The sequence below is a fragment of the Polypterus senegalus genome, chromosome 17 (assembly GCF_016835505.1).
Source record: "Polypterus senegalus isolate Bchr_013 chromosome 17, ASM1683550v1, whole genome shotgun sequence".
NCBI lineage: Eukaryota > Metazoa > Chordata > Cladistia > Polypteriformes > Polypteridae > Polypterus > Polypterus senegalus.
Genome location: NC_053170.1, coordinates 9,328,681 through 9,352,243, shown reverse-complemented (window position 1 = coordinate 9,352,243; position 23,563 = coordinate 9,328,681). Strand labels below are relative to the sequence as shown.

Here is a 23,563-nt window from a genome sequence, read left to right as displayed (position 1 = left end):
GACTTAATATTGAGTGCTGTACCCGCTCATACTTTTCATGTTCATACCTTTCAGTTGGCCAACATTTTTAAAAATCCTTTTTTGCACAATATATTCTAATTTTCTGAGATACTGAATTTGGGACTTTCATTAGTTGTCAGTTATAATCATCAAAATTAAAACAAATAAACATTTGAAATACATTAGTATGTGTGTAATGAATGAATCTAATATACAAGTTTCACTTTTCGAATGAAAATTACTGAAATAAATCAACTTTGTCATGATATTCTAATTTTATGACCGGCACCTGTCTGCACTGAAGGAGCTGCTTTTAATCTCATTGTACATGTGTATAGTGACAATAAAAGGCATTCTATTCTATTCTACTTCGCCCCACAGGTTGAGAACCGCCGATGTAAGATAGTAATTAGAGACTCTGACGTCACATTCCAACTTTTATCACACTGCGCCCCCCGACTTTTTGCTGGCACTGCAACTCACGCACGCGTCGCTTTAATTTCTGAGGACCTGCTCAGGGGACGCGTCAAATGAACGCTGTGAACGCGCACGGGAGCCATGATGCGCGCGCATACGCGTTCTGAGCGTCAAGTATAAACAAGCCCTGAGGAGCGAGGAGCAGAGTGAGATGGGGGGATTGGGGGGGAAAGGTTATGTTGGGCTTTGAAGGTAAGAAGCAGAATCCTGAATTTAATCCTTGATGGGACCGGGAAGCAGTGAAGCTGGGAGAGAACAGGGGAGACGTGAGCAGAAGGTTGTGTGTGGCTGCGGAGTTCTGAAGGTACTGTCGCTTCTGTGTAGATTGTGCAGGGAGGCCGATGAAGAGGGAAATTACAGTAATCAATACAAGACATTAGGAAAGTTTGAGCATCAGAAATGGACAGAGGCGGGCAATTTTGGACAGAGACCTAATGTGTAGCTCAGAGTTAAGCGATGAATCAAACACAACACAGGACAAGACAACAGGAGCAGGTTTGGCAAACAGAGAAGTTGGACGCATTAGAAAGCAGGGAGTTTGGGCCTACCAGTAACACCTGAGTTTTATTGGCATTAAGTTTAAGAAAGTGATTTTCCATCCCCATCCATAGCTTAATGCAGCGTTTCTCAGCCTTTAAGTATTTGCGACCCGAATATTCATAACAGTTTTAATCGCAGCCCCCCCCCTTAACGTTTTTTTGAAAGGAGCCCACTAATACCAATCTGTTCTTTTTTAATTAATGATATATCACACATGCATATTTTATTATACCTACCTAACTTTTATCAACATTTATCTAACTCTGTATTTATTTTTCTAATATCAGAATGTAGTTTAAGTTAATTTGTTTTAGTTTCAATAGCCGTATTTTTCATATTTTCGATTCTCCTTTTCTTTTTTTCACATCTTCGCGCCCCCCTTTTTGTTACTTTGCGCCCCACAGTTTGAGAACCACTGGCTTAAGATCAGTGAGTGTGCTGGGGAGTCATGTGTATGAAGATATAAACTGCCGTAATCCAGGTGTGCAAAGCTTGTAGGGGCTTACTTAGCAAAGAAGACTCGGAGCTGGAACTGCTGCCAGAGGAGCTTCTGCTCGACTCTTTTTCAGGTCTGACTGCCTTGTAGTCACAGCTTGTGGGATGAATCATAACAGGATTGGCGTCTTCCTCACAAGAAGTACTGGAGAGCTACAAGGACCTAATGCAGTCAAAACAAAAGCACAAAAAAATCCTGTTTTTTTCTTTTTCTCAAGTGCCCCTCCCATTATTTAGGGTGGGCATCATAAAAATGATAAACAGAAGCAGATTCAATCAGTGCCAAGAGAGACACTGGAGATTTGAGGAATCTAATCTTTGAAGAGGCGATTAAGACTCTTACATCTGATAAGGTGGCTCAGTCCCCCCCCCACTCCATAGACAGTTGGGTGCCAAGAAGATTCCCTGAAAGAGCCGGAAGCCGACGACTTGCTAATGAAACTTGTTTCATCATCTGGCCGCTCCTCACGAGTATTCATTGTCTCCAGTCTCCCTGCCTCGAGCTCCATCTTGTTCCCCTCTGTGCGCTATGAACCGGCCAACATGTCTCCTCTTCCTGCTCATCCCGTATGGTAGGTTAGCCGTGGTTGTTTTTGTTTTTGTTTTTTTATTTTCCTTTTCTCTTTTTCTCTCTCCTTCTTTCTTCAAAGGCCAGCAGCCCAACCGTGTTAAAGGCTCAAATCGACAACACCAAGTGGCACATCAGGAGGGCGAGCCCGGCCACGTAAGAGTGACATCAAGTGGCAAGGTGTGTTTAGGCTAAGAAGGGGGTTGGGTGGGGGGTGTGGGAGGTCACGATGGTGATGGTGGCGGCGGTGGGTGGGGGGGTCATTTATTGAAGTATGGGGTAAATAAAATGTCCAATTAGGTGGAAATTGGCTTCCTTTCTGATTTGGATCGCGGTGCCAGCCCTCGAATGTCTCACTGGGTCATCGCGCTTCTTATATTTTGTGACGGATTCGCTTCAGTCGGAAAAGTAGCTGTAGATAATTTTAAAGGAAATATAAGATGACGAGGTTGTCCCTTTTTGGTTGTAGAGTCACGTTGTCTGACTGAATGGCTGATAATGTAAGGATTAAATTAGAGGGGTAAACGTTCATTACATTAGAATGGGAATCTGCATATACCCTGCGGTGGGTTGGCACCCTGCCCGGGATTGGTTCCTGCCTTGTGCCCTGTGTTGGCTGGGATTGGCTCCAGCAGACCCCCGTGACCCTGTGTTCGGATTCAGCGGGTTGGAAGATGGATGGATGGATATATCTGCATATACCAACGTTTAGGCTTACAAGGTTCATTTCTCTGTTAGGCTGTAATGCGTTAGAAAGAAGCGTTTGTAAAGCTGAGCCTTCAAGATCTGGGAGGATACGTGAGGGGAAGCAGGACTGGTTTTGTTTTGATTTGGCCCTCCATGTTGCCAGCAGCTGCTGAGAATGCGGCCATTTTCTTTTTTTGCCTCCATCCAGTTGTTTTCATCCCTAAAATGGATTCCATCCGCCTTGGAAAAAGAAGCCTTGTTACAATATCCGCTGTGCTAAATGAGGCCGTCATTTCATGGTAACGGGTGGTCCAGCGCAGTAAAATGAGTGCAGACAACAATTTAAAATTCTGTCGTCATTCAGTGCTTACTATGCGTACAGGTTCACGACTGCAGTATTTCAAATCGGCACAACTCACGCTCTCTATTTGGGTGATATCATTTCTAATATACAACTTACCCACGAAACAAATCTCAGAATCTAACACTAATAATGAAATTTATTGTCACAAAACGATCATTTTAATGCGTTGGAGTCAATCCAGGGTTTGATGAGGGCACGTCGTATTGTCTGGTGGAGGACGACTGGTTATTTTTGTGATGTCGGACATTACTTGAAGTGGCATCCAATGTATGAGGTGTATTAATAATAAAAATAATATTTATATAGTACCTATCCAATGCTCATGATTATATTTATTTATTTACTATTTTTAACTGTAAATTTAATGATGATTATATATACTGCTCAAAAGAATTAAAGGAACACTTTTTAATCAGAGTATAGCATAAAGTCAATGAAACTTATGGGATATTAATCTGGTCAGTTAAGTAGCAGAGGGGGTTGTTAATCAGTTTCAGCTGCTGTGGTGTTAATGAAATTAACAACAGATGCACTAGAGGGGCAACAATGAGATGACCCCCAAAACAGGAATGGTTTAACAGGTGGAGGCCACTGACATTTTTCCCTCCTCATCTTTTCTGACTGTTTCTTCACTAGTTTTGCATTTGGCTACAGTCAGTGTCACTACTGGTAGCATGAGGCGATACCTGGACCCTACAGAGGTTGCACAGGTAGTCCAACTTCTCCAGGATGGCACATCAATACGTGTCATTGCCAGAAGGTTTGCTGTGTCTCCCTGCACAGTCTCAAGGGCATGGAGGAGATTCTAGGAGACAAGCAGTTACTCTAGGAGAGCTGGAGAGGGCCATAGAAGGTCCATAACCCATCAGCAGGACCAGTATCTGCTCCTTTGGGCAAGGAGGAACAGGATGAGCACTGCCAGAGCCCTACAAAATGACCTCCAGCAGGCCACTGGTGTGAATGTCTCTGACCAAACAATCAGAAACAGACTTCATGAGGGTTGCCTGAGGGCCCAAATGTCTACTGCGCCCTGTGCTCACTGCACAGCACTGGGAGCTCAATTGGCATTTGCCATAGAATACCAGAATTGGCAGGTCCACCACTGGCGTCCTGTGCTTTTCACAGATGAGAGCAGGTTCACCCTGAGTATATGTGAAAGACGTGAAAGGGTCAGGAGAAGCCGTGGAGAATATTATGCTGCCTGTAACATCGCTTAGCATGACTGGTTTGGTGGTGGGTCAGTGATGATCTTGGAGGCATATCCATGGAGCGACTCACAGACCTCTACAGGCTAGACAACGACATCTTGACTGCCATTAGGTATCAGGATGAAATCCTTGGACCCATTGTCAGACCCTACGCTGGTGCAGTAGGTCCTGGTTTCCTCCTAATGCACGACAATGCCCGGCCTCATGTGGCAAGAGTATGCAGGCAGTACCTGGAGGATGAAGGAATTGAAACAATTGAATGGCCTTCACGATCCCCTGACTTAAACCCAATAGAACATCTGTGGGACATTATGTTTCGGTCCATTAGGCGCCGCCAGGTTGCTCCTCAGACTGTACAACAGCTCAGGGATGCCCTCATACAGATCTGGGAGGAAATGCCACAAGACACCATCCGTCGTCTCATTAGGAGCATGCCCCGACGTTGTCAAGCATGCATACAAGCTCGTGGGGGCCACACAAGATACTGAAAAGCATTTTGAGTAGCAGAAATTAAGTTTTTGAAAAAATGGACTAGCCTGCCACATCTTCATTTCACTCTGATTTTAGGGTGTCTACACAATTGAGCCCTCTGTAGGCAGAAAACTTTTGATTTCCATTAAAAGACTTGGCATCCTTTTGTTCCTAAGACATTGCCCTGTCGTTATTTGTATAGATATCCAACTTCATATTGAGATCTGATGTATCTAATGTGTTTCTTTAAAGTGTTCCTTTAATTTTTGTGAGCAGTGTACATCGGGGTTCCCCAACTCTGGACCTGGATGGCCGCAGTGGCTGCAGGTTTTCATTCTCACCCTTTTCTTAATTAGTGTCCTGTTTTCACTGCTAATTAACTTCTTTTGAATTCATTTTAATTGACTTGCTCTTGCGGACTCAGACCCCTTAATTGTTTCTTTTTCCTTAATTAGCAGCCAAACAATAATGAGATACAAAATGAGCCAAAACAACTGGTGTCCATCTTACGATATCTGAAAATAAAGAAAGGTGAACGTCTCCGGAATGCCGATCTGCTCAGGTCAGGGCCGCAGTGGCTGCAGCTTTTCATTCTAACCCTTTTCTTGATTCGTGACCAGTTTTTGTGGCTAATTAACTTCTTTTCCTTTCATTTTCATTGACTTTGATTTTAAAGATTTGCTCCCCTGGATTTCTTCATCGTTCCTCTGAATTCTTCTTTCCTTTCCTTAAACGGCACCCAAACAGAAGTGAAATGTGAAGTGAGTGAGTCAACAGAAGACCAACCAAGTCAGGGCCTCAAACTCCAACCATTTTCACTCCAACCAGTTGCTTAATGAGGCGCCGAGTCTTGTCGTTAATTAAACCCGCTCTTTAATTCCATGGCTTGTTGCTGCTCTCATTGTGCAATGGCAGACGTTTCCAAAATGATTGATTTTTTTTTTTTTCTAAGAGTGCTGATAAAATGTTTTGTGGACCTGGTGCTAATTAATTTCTTTTGAATTCATTTTAATTGACTTGCTCTTGAAGACTCGGACCCCTTGTTTCTTTTTCCTTAACTTGCTGCCAAACAATAGTGAGATACAAAATGAGCCAAAACATGACCAGCAACCTGCGTCCATCACACAATATCTGAAAATCAAGAAAGACGAAGGTCTCAGGAATGCTGATCTGCTCAGGACCCCCAAAACATTTTATCAGAGCTCTTAGAAAAGAGAAAATCAACAATTTCAGGAATGTCTGCTATTGCACAATGTGAGCAGCAACAAGCCGCGGAATTAAAGAACGAGTTTAATTAACGACAAGAATCGACGCCTCATTAAGCAACTGGTTGGAGTGAAATTGGTTGGAGTTTGAGGCCCTGACTTAGGTGGTCTTCTCTTGGCTCCCTCACTTCACATGTCACTTCTGTTTGGGTGCCATTTAAGGAAAGAAATGAAGCAATTCAGAGGAACGCTGAAGAAACTCAGGGGAACAAATCTTAAAAACACAAGTTGATTAAGAAAACTTTTAGAATGAAAAGCTGCAGCCACTGCGGCCCTCCAAGACCAGAGCTGGGGACCTTGACTGTAATTTTTACACTGTAGATTTCTTTTTTGTCGTATTTCTTTAAAGACCTCTTTAATTCACTTGTTTTAAAAAGTCTTGTGGCACGCCGGTTGAATTTCACTGCCCCGTGGCGTCACTCTGAAGAAGCTCTCCGGCACCTTTCGCTTTTTAAGAGCGTCGTATCACGGCTTCCCCACAGCAGGGGTGTCCAGCTCTGACCCTGGAGGGCTGCAGTGCCTGCAGGTTCTCCTTCCTGCCGCTTTCTTAATCAGTGACCAGCTTCTGCTGTTAATTGACTTCTTTTCCCTCCATTTTAATTGTCTTGTTGTTTTTTAATTGCTGACTTGCTTCCTGAAATGGCAGCCAAACAGAAAGGAGTTGTGAAGTTAGTGAGTTGAGAGACGACCCCGTAAGTTGGGGGCTTAAACTCCAACCCCTTTCTTGATGAGAAGCTGATTCTGATTCTGATTGTAGTCGGTCCCATTCTGTGACAATGTTTGGTGGACCCGAGCAGATGAACGTCACCAAGACCCTCAGATTTGATTTCCAGATGTCGTGTTATGGCGACTCGTCAGCCACTTCCTGTGTCAGCTCGTTTTGGGGCTCATTATTGTTAATATTATTACTAATTAAAGGAAAAGAAATAATTAAGAGAAAAAAGTTAATAAGCAGCCAAAATGGGTCTCTAATTAAGAAAAGGGTTAGAATGAAAACGTGCAGCCATGGTGGCGGTCCAGGTCAGGCACATTAACTGAAGTGCTCTTATGATGTTTATTCAGGAACGCAGTCATACGCAGGTTCGGTAAACTGGCCCTTCACTCGACACTTCACTGGGTTGTGTTCTTCCTCGTAGGTCCATTGCTTGACCAGGAGCCATTGAATGCTGGGAAGGCGTCTTTGAGATAGATAGATAGATAGATAGATAGATAGATAGATACTTTATTAATCCCAAGGGGAAATTCACATAATCCAGCAGCAGTATACTGATACAAAGAAACAATATTAAATTAAATAGTAATAAAAATGAAAAGAATTAAAATAAAATTAATGTTCGCATTTACTCCCCCTGGTGGAATTGAAGAGTCGCATAGTGTGGGGAGGAACGATCTCCTCAGTCTGTCAGTGGAACAGGACAGTGACAAAAGTCTGTCACTGAAGCTACTCCTCTGTCTGGAGATGACACTGTTAGGTGGATGCAGTGGATTCTTCATGATTGACAGGAGTCTGCTTAATGCCAGTCGCTCTGCCACAGATGTTAAACTGTACATGAATTTGGGGTCTTTGGGATTTGGAAGGGTTCCTAATATGTGGGTGAATCTGAAATGTCTAGTGGGCGACCCAGCAGGGCACAACAGATTAACAAAACCCAACTTTAACCTGTGCGATTATATGCCAAGTTAGTCCAATTAAAAGACCCTGAGGTGTTTTACAAATGCACTGTAATGCATTCAGGATTAGGGTTAGGCTTAGGGTTGCATTCATGATTTATAAAAACCTGTTAAGGATCTAAAAAAATAAAGACTCTTACTGGAACGTTCATGTGGTCGGTTCTTTTTTGGAGCTAACAAGTGGTTCCCCTTGGGCAATAATCTGAAGAACCACTGTGTGTGTGTGTGTGTGTGTGTGTGTGTTCACTCTGTGGTGGGCTGCCAAGTCCCTGATGACTTAAAATCCTACCAAACACATCAATTGAAAGCCTGCTTATGATTACTTAATTATAAACAAGAAAAGAATAAGCAGAGAAGCAAATAAAACAAATGCAGTAAGCGTAAATAACAGAAAATAACAGAGCAAAAAAACAAAACAAATATAATGATGAAAATTTTTTTACATGAATAAAAATAAGTTTCACAAGTATCGTATATTCTTGGGGACAAATAAAGTACCATTTATCTGTCTGTTATATAGTGCCTTTCACATCTATCCCTCTATGCAATATATCATGCCTTATCTACCTTATCCATCTATTTATTATATAGTGCCTTTCCATCACTCTATTATATAGTTCCTTTCCTATATATTGTATAGTGCCTTTCACATCTATCTGTTATATAGTGCATTCCATATCTATCTATTATATGATGATTTTCCTATCTATATATTTATTTTATAGTGCCTTTCCATCAGTCTATAATATAGTTCCTTTCATATCAATTATGTTGTGCCTTTCTATCTATCTATCTATCTATCTATCTATTATATAATGCTTTTCATATCTATTTATCTATTATATAGTGCCTTTCAAATCCTATCTATCTATCTGTTATATAGTGCCTTTCACATTCTTTCTATCTATTTTATAGTGCTTTTCATATTTATTTAGTGCCTTTCACGTCTACCTGTTATATAGTGCCTCCCATATCTATCTATCTTAAAGTGCCTTTCATATCTATTATATAGTTCCTTTCCTATCTATCTATTATATAGTGCCTTTCATATCTGTCTATTATATGGTGATTTTCCTATCTATATATTTATTTTATACTGCCTTTCCATCAGTCTATTATATAGTTTCTTTCCTATTGATTATGTTGTATCTATCTATCTATCTATTATATAGTGCCTTTCACATCCTATCTCTCTATCTATTTTATAATGCTTTTTATATTTATTTAGTGCCTTTCACATCTATCTGTTATATAGTACATTCCATATCTATCTATTATATAGTGCCTTTCATATCTGTCTATTATATGGTGATTTTCCTATCTATATATTTATTTTATAGTGCCTTTCCATCAGTCTATTATATAGTTCCTTTCCTATTGATTATGTTGTATCTATCTATCTATGATATAGTGCCTTTCACATCCTATCTCTCTATCTATTTTATAATGCTTTTCATATTTATTTAGTGCCTTTCACATCTATCTGTTATATAATACATTCCATATCTATCTGTTATATAGTGCCTTTCACATCCTGTTTATCTGTTATAGTGCATTTCATATCGCTCTATCTTATGAAAAACATATGCGGCAACTGAACAGATCCCACCAATGAAGATACAATAAGCACAAAAAGGGACCTCTATAAAAAAAAAGTACCAGTAAGGACATGAATGCTAATGCAAAATAAATGAAAAATAAACCAGACATTTTATCATTATGTACGTGCTAACAGAAAATGAAAAATAAAAAATGATATAAAAATAAATTAATGGGACAAAAACAACTGTGCAAAACATGAACCGTTTACAAAAAAGAAATAAGGCGGGATATAAATACAGTACAAGAATTACATAAAGTAATTGTAACCAAAATTAGTTCATAAACAACAGAGCGGCAAAAAAGAATTCCAAGGTGAAGTTTTCAGATCAGCATGAAATCTTAAGGAGTGCAGCAATTCCCACAGAGAAGCCAGCGGTCGATTCCAAAGGGTGGTCTTATGTGTGTGCTACATTAACCCCCTGTTATCGTATTTGCATGTTAGTCAATAACGTTTTCGGCAATCACGGTTTTCTCCTTCCGGGCCAATGACCGTATTGCAGAACACATCTTTGTGTGCTTCTCCTGCCGTTGCTGCGAGGACAGGCTCCAGCTGCCACATCACCATGCCTTACATAAGCGGTTTAAGAAAATGGATGGATGGATTTTTCCGTGAGGGTGTCCGATTGCTTCTGTGCAGAGCTGTTCTTTATTTAGTGTGTTTGTTGTAACGAAAGCCTCCCTCTCAGCTCCGCTGCCTGCCCGCTTCTTTCTGGAGCCCTTGTGATGCAAGACCTCTTCTCCCGTCTCAGGTGAATCAGGTTCCAAAGACGCCGTCCTAGGAGGGTCTGAGGTTGTCAGTTACAAGACCACATGTGGGGCTTATTTGATTGGACCAATGAGAATGCAATGGCTTACTAATATGTAAATTAATGTTTAAAGCTTTAATATCAGCATAAGTTGCAGCGTCTCCTTGGTCTGAGCAAGTAAAGATTAATAGACTTCAAAAAAAGGCAAGGGTTCATATCTTACCGATCCATCCATTTAATATATTAAAGTATATTCGCTAATTAAATATCAGCAGTTTACCAGAAAATATATTTAATGAAACGAGAGACTGAGATAAAAAAATAATAATAATAATCCGCAAACGTTTGTACCGTCGGCAAGAAGGCGATCCCGCTATTACCGAAGACGGCCGTTAGGTGGCAGTGTGACGTTTTGCCTTGATTTCTATTGTCTCATTCTTGTAATTGAAAATTGCTGTTTTATGAATCTTCAGAATCCGTTTCGCTGGGGACGCCAACAAGCCGATGCACAAATAAACCACGGCTAATCACTTCCCCGACCGAAATGAGTCTAATTTCCTGAAAATAACAACATGCACTTTGTAGGGTTCCGAAAAACAAGATGTTGACAGGAGGACGAAAACAACAATGACTTCTCAAATTGCTTTTTAAGAGTGGAAAAAAAGATTGCGTCTGGGTTTAAAAAAATAATAATAGTAAAATGCAGATACCCATCACTTACTTATGTGGCTGATGCCTTTATCCAAAGCGACTTACAACATTTATGATACAATTGCTTCCATTTCTTTTGGTTTTCCAGTTGGAGCACAAGCAGGTGAAGTGACCTGCTCAGGGTCACACAGTGGTGTCAGTAGTGGGATTTGAACCCACAACCTCAGGGATTGAAGTCAAAAGCCTTAACCATTGCGCCACACTGACTGCAGCAGAGGGTCATGGGGGGACCCGGAAGCTTTGTTGGCTCATGTGATGGCACACTAATCTTTGCCCATGCCCACATAGCACACACACACTGGACCAGTGTATAACAATCAGTAGCCTAAAACACATTTCCATGAGGATATGGTGAATCTCAAATGGTACACACAAAGCTTCAGCTCAAAGTCAAATGTAACGTTTGTTGCAATCGTTTGCTAAGATTTGCATTTTTACAGACTGCAAACATAGTAGTAATGGTATAAGGGTGGCATGGTGGCACAGTGGGTACAATTGAGAGCAAAAGTTTCCATTCACCTGAGCTAAAGGCTCTCAAGCCCCATGTTGCCCAGCTCCACATGTGTCATGTCGCCACCCTTTGCGTGTCTCCTTTATCCCCATAAGTGGCCGTGTCAAACTAACAGCCCCAAGACAGTCTGACGTCAGCCGTTATTTACTGGGTCAGGGGGTCTCTCAGTCCTGCACCTCCTCACCAGTCAGACCCTGTTCCTTCAGATCTTCTTTTACTTTATCCATCCACCTCCGCTTTGGCCTTCTCTCTTTCTCTTTCCCTGGACTTCCATCCCCACCAGTCTTTTGCCCACATCTTCATCGTCTCTCCTCATCACATGTCCATCCCACTTTCTTAGATGTCACTCCCACTTCTGTCGGACCTCTGATGGTCACATTGCTTATTTTGTCCCGTTTTAGTAACTCTACACATCCATCTCCACATTCCCATTTCTGCCACGTCTAACTTCTTCTCCTGCACCCCCTTCAATCAATCAATCAATCAACATTTATTTATATAGCACATATTCATACAAAAAAATGTAGCTTAAAGTGCTTTACAAAATGAATAGAAAAATAGAAGACACAATAAAAAATAAACATAAGTCAACATTAATTAACATAGAATAAGTAAGGTCCGATGGCCAAGGTGGACAGAAAAAACAAAAAAAAACTCCAAAAGCTGGAGAAAAAAAATAAAATCTGTAGGGGTTCCAGACCAAGAGACCACCCAGTCCCCTCTGGGCAATCTACCTAACATAAGTCAAACAGTCCTCTTTGTATTTTGGGTTCTCATGGAAGGACCTGATGATGATGGTCACGTAAACTTCTGGCTTTCAGTCCATCAATGTTGGTGCATCCTGATGCTTTGAGTAGGTGGAGGTGGCACCACAAAGAAACCGGAAAAAGAAACAGAAGAGAGAGTTGGGGTCAGTATGGATTTTAGAGCCACCATGAATAGTTATAATGATGAATTGAACATACAGAGTATCAGGATTAAGTTAAAGTGAAGTTAGGAGAAGGCCATGTTACAGTAACGTGTGTTCAGCAGTGTGTTAAAGTGCTCTGCTGTATCAGCCTGGTGAATTCCTGCTGGCAGGCTATTCCAGATTTTGGCCGAGGCTCAGCTCCATCCATCACTGGTGGTCTTACCCTGACTTCAAAACCTTACTGCGTTGTGTGGTTCCTTGTAGATCCATTGCTTCACAGAGAACGGTTTCATTCGTTGAAGGGTTCTTTGCATACGACATTTGTTCTTTGGACTAACGTGGACGAAACCGAAATCTTTAATGTAGAGTAGGCAGCCAAGAGGGATGAAGAAGACAAGAAGTGAGCTTAGTTTGAGTTATCATATGTAGCAAGAGTACTTTTAACATCAGCATCCTATTGATATCTCCAAAAGCTGTTATCATCTCATCCTGCTTACTGTATTTCTGGAGACTTTTATGAATTTAAATCAACAAAGGTTCTTTCTGGAATCTTCATAGTTCCCCAGAGACATCACAAAATTGGATATGTGGACATCCTAGAGTAGGCTGTCTACTCCCGTGAGAGATCAAGAAAAACGTGAAGTTAGTCTGTCGTATGCAGTAAGAGTCCTCTTCTAATCACAAACCCACTGACATTTCACAAGTCTGTTACCGTCTGTTCGTGCCTGCTTCTTGTACCTTTAACAGATCTTCAAAAACCTTTTCACCTAAGGGTTCTTTTTAGACCAGTGCCCCTCACATTCAGTCCTGGGGACCCCCTTTGGCTGCAGGTTTTTGCTCCAGCCAACATCTGTTTCTGTATTGGACTCCTAGCCTAATTAAGTACGCTTTTAGTTCCCAGTTTCTCTGTTTTGGGGTCAGTGCAGAAATTACGAAAATAAATTTGATACATTTTTATTATAATGTACTAGGCAGCTATAATGGGACGATGAAGCTTTGTTTTTGTTTTTCACATAACGATATTTTCATCTTGATTTTCAATTCTGCTTCCCCAGGTGTTCTCCACCAAAATAATACAACAAATGTCTGTGTGTCTGTGTATCTGTGTGTGTGTCTAAATGCTATGTCTCTGTCATTCCAACAGATGGTGCATCACAAACATTTGTATTAATAAAATGCATTGCACTTGTCATTCCAACAGAGGGTGCAGCAAAAATTTGTAGTACTAAAATACATTGTGTTTGTCATTCCAACAGATGGTGCATCACAAACATTTGTACTAATAAAATACATTGTGTTTGTCAATCCAACAGCTGGCACATCAGAACTGTTTGTAGTAATAACTACATTATACTTGCCATTCCATGGTGCCTCACAATGTTTTATAGTAATAACATATATTTGTCATTACATCCGGTGGTGCATCACCAACATTTGTAGTAATAAAATACATTTTTTGTCATTCCAACAGATGGCACATGAGAAATGCGTGTAGTAACAATATACGTTATATTTCTCATTCCAACAGATGGTGCATCACAAACATTAACATTTTTCACAAATCCCATACCAAATGGAATATAACAGAGGCATTTGCCTTGTATTTGTCATTCCAGCAGATGGAGCATTAAAAATCTTTGTAGTAATAAAATACATTGCACTTGTCATTCCAACAGAGGGTGCAGCAAAAATTTGTAGTACTAAAATACATTGTGTTTGTCATTCCAAGAGATGGTGCATCACACACTTCGTGGTAATAACTGCATTATGCTTGTCATTCCAACAGCTGGCACATCACAAATGTTTTTTTGTAATGAAATAAAATTTATTTGTCATTCCAACAGATGGTGCATCACAAACATTAACACTGTTTTCACAAATCCCATACCAAATGGAATAGAACAAAGACATTTGCATTTTATTTTCCATTCCAACAGAAGGTGTATCACAAACATTTATAGTATTTCAATGCATTTTATTTGTCATTCCAACTGATGGCTGAGATGGCTCATCATAAACATTTGCAATAATGTATTTTATTACAACAAATGTTTCTAATGCACCATCTGTTGGAATGACAAATCCAATGCATTTAATTACTAAATGCATTACAAAATACAGGGTGGCAGGGGTAGTGCTGCTGGCTCGCAGTTAGGTTCGCTTCCCAGGTCCTTCCTGCGTGGAGTTAACATGTTCTCCCCGTGTCTGCCTGGGTTTCCTCCCACAGTCCAAAGACGTGCAGGTTAGGTGGACTGGCGATTCTAAATTGTCCCCAGTGTATGCTTGGTGTGTGTGTGTGTTTTTGCGCCCTGCGGTGGGCTGGCACCCTGCCCGGGGTTTGTTTCCTGCCTTGTGCCCTGTGTTGGCTGGGATTGGCTCCTGTGACCCTGTGTTAGGATATAGTGGGTTGGATACTGGATGGATGGATGAATGGATTACAATATACATTCCAATAGACAGAGCACTGCAAAAGTTAATGCTGAGGTCTACATTGATTATTTAGATTTCAGCCCATCTTAGACAGGTAGCACAGCTAGATCTATAAATAAATACTTTAAAAACTAAAGTGGGACTGCCACACGATTCTGGGTATACATTTAAAAATAACAGAACTTTAGGGATGTGTGGTCCCTCGTAGAGCCGTTACTTGACAAAGAATCCATTTCAACGTGGGAAGGCTTCTTTGCATATGAAGTTCATCACAAACACTTGTAGTAATAAATTGCATTCTGTTTTTCATTCTAACAGATGGCACATCACAAACACTAACACTGATTTGATGAATCCTACACTAAATGGAATATAACTGAGACATCTGCATTTAATTTGTCATTCCAACAGATGCCGCATGACAAAAAGTAGTAATTATTCCATTATTCACTAATTAAGTAGTTGCCCCCTTTCCTCATTCAGTGTTGTCTGTTTAGGTGTCTGCTTTACACGACATTATTAGGATTCAATGAACGAAGAAAATTGAACACAAATAGAACAAGATGAGAGAAAAGCAACAAAAAAGATTTCAACATTTGAAGCTCTAGCAAAAGCAGATTTCTAAATGTCTTATAAATAGAAACATCCTACTGCTGTGCTTTTGTGATTGCAACATGCAGAGGAAAAAAAAAGACCAGCTAATTAAACGAGAACAATTATTATCAATTAATTATTAGCACTGATTGTGAATCTGCTGGGAAAATAAAAAAACCTGCAGCCACAGGTGAGTTTGGAAATCACCATTCCAGGACATTCTTATTGCACGGATGGATCATTTGGGAATCAAAAATGGTTCCTCTACACCAGGGGTCTCCAACCTTTTTTTCCCCTGAGAGCTACTTTTACAAAATGAAAATGGCCGAGAGCTCCTCATGTTTTCTGACGTTTATTCTCCTCGCTTATTTGAACCCAACAGACTGAATAAGCTTGTTTTGCCTGAACATTTACAAGATGTTGGTGTCCACAACTCACATTTTGGATTGAAACATCACAAAAAACATATTTAGTTCACCTGCTAGTGCATTTTGTACGTCTGTATACATTTTCTAGTGTATCTCACACAACAGAATTAAAACAAGAAGGCTGTCATAACAAAACAATGCAATTCCAAATCCACCAATATGACTTCTTCATTTGTCATTTTGTCCCATGTCACTGTGTCACTTTATTCACAGGTCCAGTCGCATGTGTGATGTGTTGTTTAGTTAGTCAGATGACTGGCACTGAGGTGTCTGGTGAAGTGGAGCCACTGAGGTTCACTCTGATGGAGTCATTTAAATGTCCGTCTTGTCAGTCTTGTTCTGAACTTTGACTTCGTGACATTCATGTCAGACTCACAGAGATATGGAGACCCAAACAAAGCAGACATTTTCAGAGCTGCTTGGTGAAGATTCTGATAGTTATCTGCCTCTATCAAGCTCCAGAAATGTTGTTGAGACTTTAACTGCACATTATTTTGAACGTTTACTGATATATAATATATAAAATCTAATGTCTGTCCGCTTCTTCAAGAGAGAGAAATCATTCATAAAGCGCTTTTCTCAGTACTCAAAGCGCCATCCACACAGGGAGAAACCGGGAAGCGAACCCACAATCTTCCACAGTCTCCTTACTGCAAAGCAGCAGAACTACCAGTGCGCCGACTACTTAACCTGTGAGATCTACTTAACGGATTTTTTTTTTATTATTATTACTTGTTTGAAGATTCCGGTTAATTTTGCGACTTCTTTCATTTCGCTATGTATCAGAGTTCGCTTGCCGTACCGATTTATTTTTTGCGAATCCGAGATCCGCGCAACGGGCAGAGAGGAGGGGCCTTCCTGACTCACTCGCCAGCTTCGGGGCGTGGTCCTTAATTCCGCTTAGCTAGTGAACGAGAGAACAATTGAATTCAACTTTGTTTGATATTTAAAATAAAGTGTTATTAAGGTCCTAATGAGATTTAGTCTGGATATTCTGAAAAGTGTAAGCCAGGTTGAAGAGAGAGATTGCAATTCAGATTGTGGATCGTGATATGATTTTTTGGGAAACATCGCCCACCCCTAATTTGACTAATCAAGTTTTCAGATTTATGTAGGATTCATTAACCCTTTGGCAAGCTACTTGGAGAGGGATGGTGAGCTACCGGTAGCGCGCGAGTGACATGTTGGAGACCCCTGCTCAACGGCATCACTCGGATGATCCACTTTGGCACCTTTTATTTTAAAGTGCGGTCTTAAAGGCTGAAGTTCTTCTATGACTGTGTGAGCTTCCTCCAGGCACACCAATTGTTGTCATGTATCCCCCTGCCCTCCCAAAATATGTGCCCATTAGACTAATTAACAATTCAAACTGTCCCCATGTGAGTGTGGCTGTATGATGGACTGGCGCCCTCTCCAGGGCTGTTCCCACCTTGCACCCAGTCTTTAGTGTGTTCTCATTCTAAACCTGATGTGCAGGTGGAATGAAATGCAGCAGTCACTGCCAGCCATGGGGGGTCTGCTCCAGTCACCTTCTTAACTCTAAGCCTGTTGGGTTTTTCTAGGTATACGAATATCAGCCTATGGCACAATAGAAGATGAAGGTACGTATCTCATATACAAACATGCCTTTTACTTTTACGAACTATTATAACCATTTTTAGTAGCAAATATTATAAACAGCATGGCAGTAAAATCAAAAATGGTCCACTGAGGATCACAGAAGAGTCTATGAGGTGGTTATAATTATCTAATTTGAATTAAATTGTTTATTGTCTCTCTAGAATTGCATGATTACATAGAAATTGGCGAGTTTGTGTGCAACGAGACAATGCTGGATGAATACATCTTGTTTTGTTGGGTGCCCTTCCAAGTCGTCATGTCGATGATCAACACAAGCTCTTGTAACTGGAATGAGGCAATCAGGTTGGTGTCAGCTGGCTCAGCATCCCCTTAAATAACAGAATATATATCTGTGTGTCTGTGTATCTGTGTGTCTGTCCAGTTACTACGACTCTGTCATTCCAACAGATGGTGCATCACAAACATTGGTAGTAATGAAATACATTGTATTTGGCATTCCAGCAGATAGCGCACCACAAGCATTGGCAGTACTAAAATACATTGTATTTGTCATTCCAACAGAGGGCCCATCACAAACATTAACCCTGCTTTCATGAATCCCATACCAAATGGAATAGAACTAAGACATTTTCATTGTATTTTCCATTCCAACAGAAGGTGTATCACAAACATTTATAGTAATTCAATGCATTTTATTTGTCATTCCAACTTATGGCTCATCATAAACATTTGCAATAATGCATTTTATTACGACAAATGTTTTTGATGCACCATCTGTTGGAATGACAAATCCAATGCATTTAATTACTAAATGCATTACAAAATACAGGGTGGCAGGGGTAGTGCTGCTGGCTCGCAGTTAGGTTCGCTTCCCAGGTCCTTCCTGCGTGGAGTTTGCATGTTCTCCCCGTGTCTGCCTGGGTTTCCTCCCACAGTCCAAAGACGTGCAGGTTAGGTGGACTGGCGATTCTGAATTGTCCCCAGTGTGTGCTTGGTGTGTGTGTGTGTTTTTGCGCCCTGCGGTGGGCTGGCACCCTGCCCGGGGTTTGTTTCCTGCCTTGTGCCCTGTGTTGGCTGGAATTGGCTCCTGTGACCCTGTGTTAGGATATATTGGGTTGGAAACTGGATGGATGGATGGATTACAATATACATTCCAATAGACAGAGCACTGCAAAAGTTAATGCTGAGGTCTACATTGATTATTTAGATTTCAGCCCATCTTAGACAGGTAGCACAGCTAGATCTATAAATAAATACTTTAAAAACTAAAGTGGGACTGCCACACGATTCTGGGTATACATTTAAAAATAACAGAACTTTAGGGATGTGTGGTCCCTCGTAGAGCCGTTACTTGACAAAGAATCCATTTCAACGTGGGAAGGCTTCTTTGCATATGAAGTTGTCTCTTTAAGCTTTGAAGACGTTCTTAATATGTGGACAAAACAGAAATCTCTAATGTCTGATAGGTGACCTAAGCTCAGCTGAGCCTGTGCACTGGTGAGCAGCGAGAGTCCTTTGAAAGGCAGCAATCCTTTGGGATTTCACAAATCTGTTGTCATCTATTCTTGGCTACTAACGGAGCTTGTTACGGATCTAAATAAATTAAACACTTTTCTGGAAACATCTGGGTGGCTCTTCTGGGAACCAAAAATCGTTCCCCTGTGGCATCGCTCGGAGGACCTGCTTTGGCACTTTTATTTTGAAGAGTGTGTGTTCCTGTTTGACTGTCCATGAAAAAGGCGGATTTAGAAACTGGACGAGTATTGGAAATAGCACAAAAAATGAATGTAAGGAAAATACGAGGGGTCTCCAGCATCAGTTCTGGAGGGCCGCAGTGGCTGCAGGTTTTCATTCAATCCCTTTATTTAATAAGTGACCAGTTTTTGATGTTAATTAACTCCTTTCCCTTCATTATAATTGCCTAGTTTTTTAGTTGCTGAATGTCTCCTTTCGGTCTCCTCAATGGTGTATAATAAGAGAATGTGAGAACTTCCAAGAGGGTGAAGACTTTTCAAAGGCACTGAATTTAAAGTCCATTGGTGCTCACAGAGGCAGCACCACCAGCCACTGCAGCACCTTAGCATTCATTATTATTATTATTATTATTATTATTATTGCACAGCGAATTTGCTTCATGTGCGCTGCTCTCCTTTTTGTACACAGTTCTCTAATTATACCCTCCCGGTGCCACCTACCCAGAATGCGAGGACAGGTGGCTTATTACTAGACAGACATCGCAGTGCTAGAGAGAGCCCAGAGTGGATAAACTTGGCTGATTCCAGGACTGAGAGGTCTGAGCCAGGAGGAGAGATTTTCAGTTTAAACAAATGGAGATTATAAGAGGGGACATGAGTGAAGTTTTTAAAATTATGAAAGGAAATACTTGTGCTGCCTGTCTAACACGGGTTAAAATCTACAGTAAGTAATCAACTTAAATCATGCCCTTAACGTTTGCAGAGCACCCATCTATTGGAATGTTTTTGTAATGCATGTAGTGAAAAAAATGCAGTGTCTTTGTCATTCTCACAGATGGTGCATCGCAAACATGTGTAGCAATAAAATGCATTACTGCAAATGCTTGCTAAGTGCCATCTTTCAGAAAGACACATGTGATGCACATGTCTCTGTTACGTGCCATTTGGAATGGAATTCATAAAAACACTGATGTTTATGATGCGCCATCTGTTGGAATGACAAATGCAAAGTATATGTCTCTGTTATATGATGATGATGATTCAACTTTATTGTTATTGTACACGTACAACAAAATGTAATTATCACATGTCCCTTGGGGTCAGAGTGCAGGGTCATTGTTAATGTTTGTGATTCACCACCTGTTGGAATGACAAATGTACTGCATACTGTATATCTGTTATATGCCATTTGGTCTGTAAATCATACAAGCATTGTTAATGTTTGTGATGCACCACCTGTTGGAATGACAAATGAAATGTATATATCTTTGTTATATGCCATTTGGCATGTAAATCATAAATGCATTGTTAATGTTTGTGATACACCTCCTGTTGGAATGACAAGTGAAATGTGTATTTCCCTGTTATATACTATTTTGGTATAGGATTCGTAAAAGCATTGTTAATGTTAGGGATGCGCCATCTGTTGGAATGACAAATACAATGCATTTCATTGCCACAAATTAGGAATTGCTTCTTCACACAGAGGACCGTGGACACATGGAATAAGTCATGTGGAGGACAGTAGGACTTTAGGGGCCTTCAAAACTCGACTTGATGTTTTTTTGGAGGAATTAAGTGGACAGGACTGGCGAGCTTTGTTGAGCGGAATGGCCTGTCCTTCTTGAGATTGTTCCAATGGTTTAAAAAAGAAATGTTTGTAATGCTGCTGGAATGACAGAGACATAGCAACAAGATAGACACACAGAAGCACAGAGACTTATCCTTTTATTAAGATGGATTAGTGCAGTGGATCCCAGATTTTGCTTTAAAATAAATTCTGCAACAAGAACACAGGGACACAGTTTGGAAACTTGGTAAGAGACGATTTGGCACAAATATTAGGAAGCTTCTCTTCACACTGAGAACCCAAGACGCATGGAATAAGTGACCAAGTCTTGTGGTGAACAGTAGGACTTTAGGGGCCTTCAAAACTCAATTTGATGTTATTTTGGAGGAATTAAGTGGACAGGACTGCCAAGCTTTGTTGAGCTGAATGGCCTGTCCTTGTTCAGACTGTTCTCATGTTAAAAAAAAAATGTTGGTGATGCGCCATCTGTTGGAATGACAGAGACATACTGTAGCAACAGGACGGACACACAGGTACACAGACACGCACACACGTATCATTTTATTAAGGTGGATTAGTGCAGTGGATCCCAGGTTTTGCTTTAAAATAAATTCTGCAACAAGAACACGCAGTTGGAAACTTGGTAAGAGCCGATTTGGCACAAATATTAAGGAAGCGTTTCTTCACCCTGAGAACCAAAGACACATAGAATAAGTGACCAAGTAGTGTGGTGGAGAGCAGGACTTTGGGGACCTTCACATTTTTCATGTTATTTTGGGGGTAGGATGGACAAGCTTGTTGGGCTGAATTACTTGCTCTCGACCATTTTTAATTTTCAGTGTTCACCAAATGCACTGATCCCCCCATATTCAGAATTTTAACTTTTGTAGACCGGTCCTCAAATGCGCCCCCCTGATACTCTTGTATGTGTCTCTCTTGTCTTTAAGGCCCTACGCCGAGCTGGTGATGTGCACAAAGGAGGTCTCCTGGGACTCCGGCTGCGATTATCCAAACCCGCTGACTGAGGAGTTTTTCCTTCAGATTCACACGGAGTACTTTTCAAACTGTTCCACTCAGGCGGTGAATCTGGAGCCCCCAGAAACTGTGGTTATGTTCCTGACCATCACATGCGTCTCTATGGTCATCTTCCTGAGTGGCTTTATAACTTGGAAGAACAGCCGAAGGAACCTCACATCAAAGGACACCATGGTATATTTCGAATTAAACCCCTGGACAGAATCCCACTCGGTGAAGTGATTCCTCCTCGCTGGAGTGGTTGGAGCAAACCTCCATGTGAACTGGACAAAGAGAAAAGACCAACTGACCAACTGTCAGCTTCAACTTGCAATCTTAAGAACCGCCAAAGGAAGACGCACAATTTGAAGATGGGGCAGCTTTGTAACCAACACGCAATAGAGACATCGACCTGCAAGATGGACCAGAAAGCAACACTTTAGCTGGTGTGGTAAGGGGAGAGGAGTCATTATGGCCCATATAAAGAACAGAACTGGCTTTATATATAACATTAAATGTGTGGGAGGGACGATCAGAGGGATAAAGCAAAACAAGAAATAAACAAATGACCTGCTGCTTTTTCTGCATAATGTAGAATTATTACAGCCGTGTCTTACACCTGTCTATCTGCCATTGTCGTTCCTGCTGTAAATCTCTTAGTCCCTAATTTCCACTTCGTCCCGCCACCAAGTCATCACCTGACATTTATACCAAAACAGTCGTTTTCACATCACTTATGAAAGTCTACACTAAAATGACCGAAAATGCAGTTGATTTATTTGTTTGAATACACTGCGCATGCGCTCATCGGCTAAAAAATCCTTAAAGGGGTCAAAAAGCTGGCGACCGCGGGATTTATTACAAAACTCTAGCGACCAATAAACTTTTTTCTCTTCACGGATTTGTACCAAAATGCAATTTAGATGCATACAGATTGTCACGCATTTGTGTGTCTGAAGATCACCTTACTGACTCATTTTGGATAAGCAATCCCACCCCGAGAGGAGAAGGGGCGCTGTCGCTAGCGGTATCAGTCGCTTTCTGTTCCCACCACTAAGAGAAGGCGTCCAGTGAGGGCAGCTGACTCCGCCCCTTCAGGTTGGAGGACCGTCACAGAAGCTGGGGTCTCATTCTGGGTGAAGGGTCAAGCAAGCCGTGGACCTCTAGAACTCCCCTCCATTGAGGAGGTTGTCACTTTGTATTATACATCAGTGACAATAACTGGTGTCACACAGGCGTGGGAGGCAGCAACAGGGTCAGGTTAATTCTGAACCACTGAAATGCGGCGCTAATCATGTGCACTAATCCCTTCTCTCAAATAAAACCTAACCCATTTCCTTCCGGTTAGATGATCCACCTGTCCACTTCCTTCCGGCACACCCCGATGAAGTCCTTTCCTCCTCATTAGATGATCCACCTATCCATGTCTTTCCGGCTACAGAGCACACCACTCCTGATGATGTCATTTCCTCCTTGTTAGATGATCCGCCTCTCCACTTCCTTCCGGCTACAGAGCACACCACCCTGATGATGTCATTTCCTCCTTGTTCGATGATCTGCCTCTCCACTTCCTTCCGGCTACAGAGCACACCACCCTGATGATGTCATTTCCTCCTTGTTAGATGATCCGCCTCTCCACTTCCTTCCGGCTACAGAGCACACCACCCTGATGATGTCATTTCCTCCTTGTTAGATGATCCGCCTCTCCACTTCCTTCCGGCTACAGAGCACACCACCCTGATGATGTCATTTCCTCCTTGTTAGATGATCTGCCTCTCCACTTCCTTCTGGCTACTGAGTACACCACCGCGATGATGTCATTTCCTCCTGGTTAGATGATCTGCCTCTTCCTTCCCCACCAGCACTTCTTCCCTGTGGCAGTCTTGTCTTGGACGCAGTCCGGTGAAGCTACTCTACACTAACAATCGCTGTTTTTCTCATTGCAGCTAAACTTATAATACACTTGGCGAATCCCCCCACCCCACCCCAAACCTTCATATGTTGTCCTTGTTTTTCTACACTGGTT

At 41.4% G+C, this 23,563-nt stretch overlaps 1 protein-coding gene across 5 annotated transcripts; it reads left to right on the top strand.

The window, feature by feature from the left end:
• Window positions 1-567: 567 nt before the first annotated feature.
• LOC120517609 (receptor activity-modifying protein 3-like) lies at window positions 568-22,179 on the top strand. Of its 5 annotated transcripts, none has more exons than XR_005631065.1 (5): window positions 568-781; window positions 2,163-2,260; window positions 17,241-17,279; window positions 17,460-17,601; window positions 21,471-22,178. XR_005631065.1 is itself a non-coding variant. In XM_039740018.1 (4 exons), the coding sequence occupies exons 1-4, from the start codon at window positions 2,042-2,044 to the stop codon at window positions 21,778-21,780; spliced, it is 534 nt and encodes a 177-aa protein (XP_039595952.1). In that variant the 5' UTR covers window positions 1,391-2,041; the 3' UTR covers window positions 21,781-22,178. The 5 variants fall into 5 exon arrangements, 3 of the variants coding, with proteins under 3 accessions (XP_039595952.1, XP_039595953.1, XP_039595954.1); XR_005631066.1 differs by lacking the exon at window positions 568-781 and adding an exon at window positions 1,391-2,084 and having other exon boundaries at window positions 21,471-22,179; XM_039740018.1 differs by lacking the exons at window positions 568-781; window positions 2,163-2,260 and adding an exon at window positions 1,391-2,084.
• The last annotated feature ends 1,384 nt before the right edge of the window (window positions 22,180-23,563 follow it).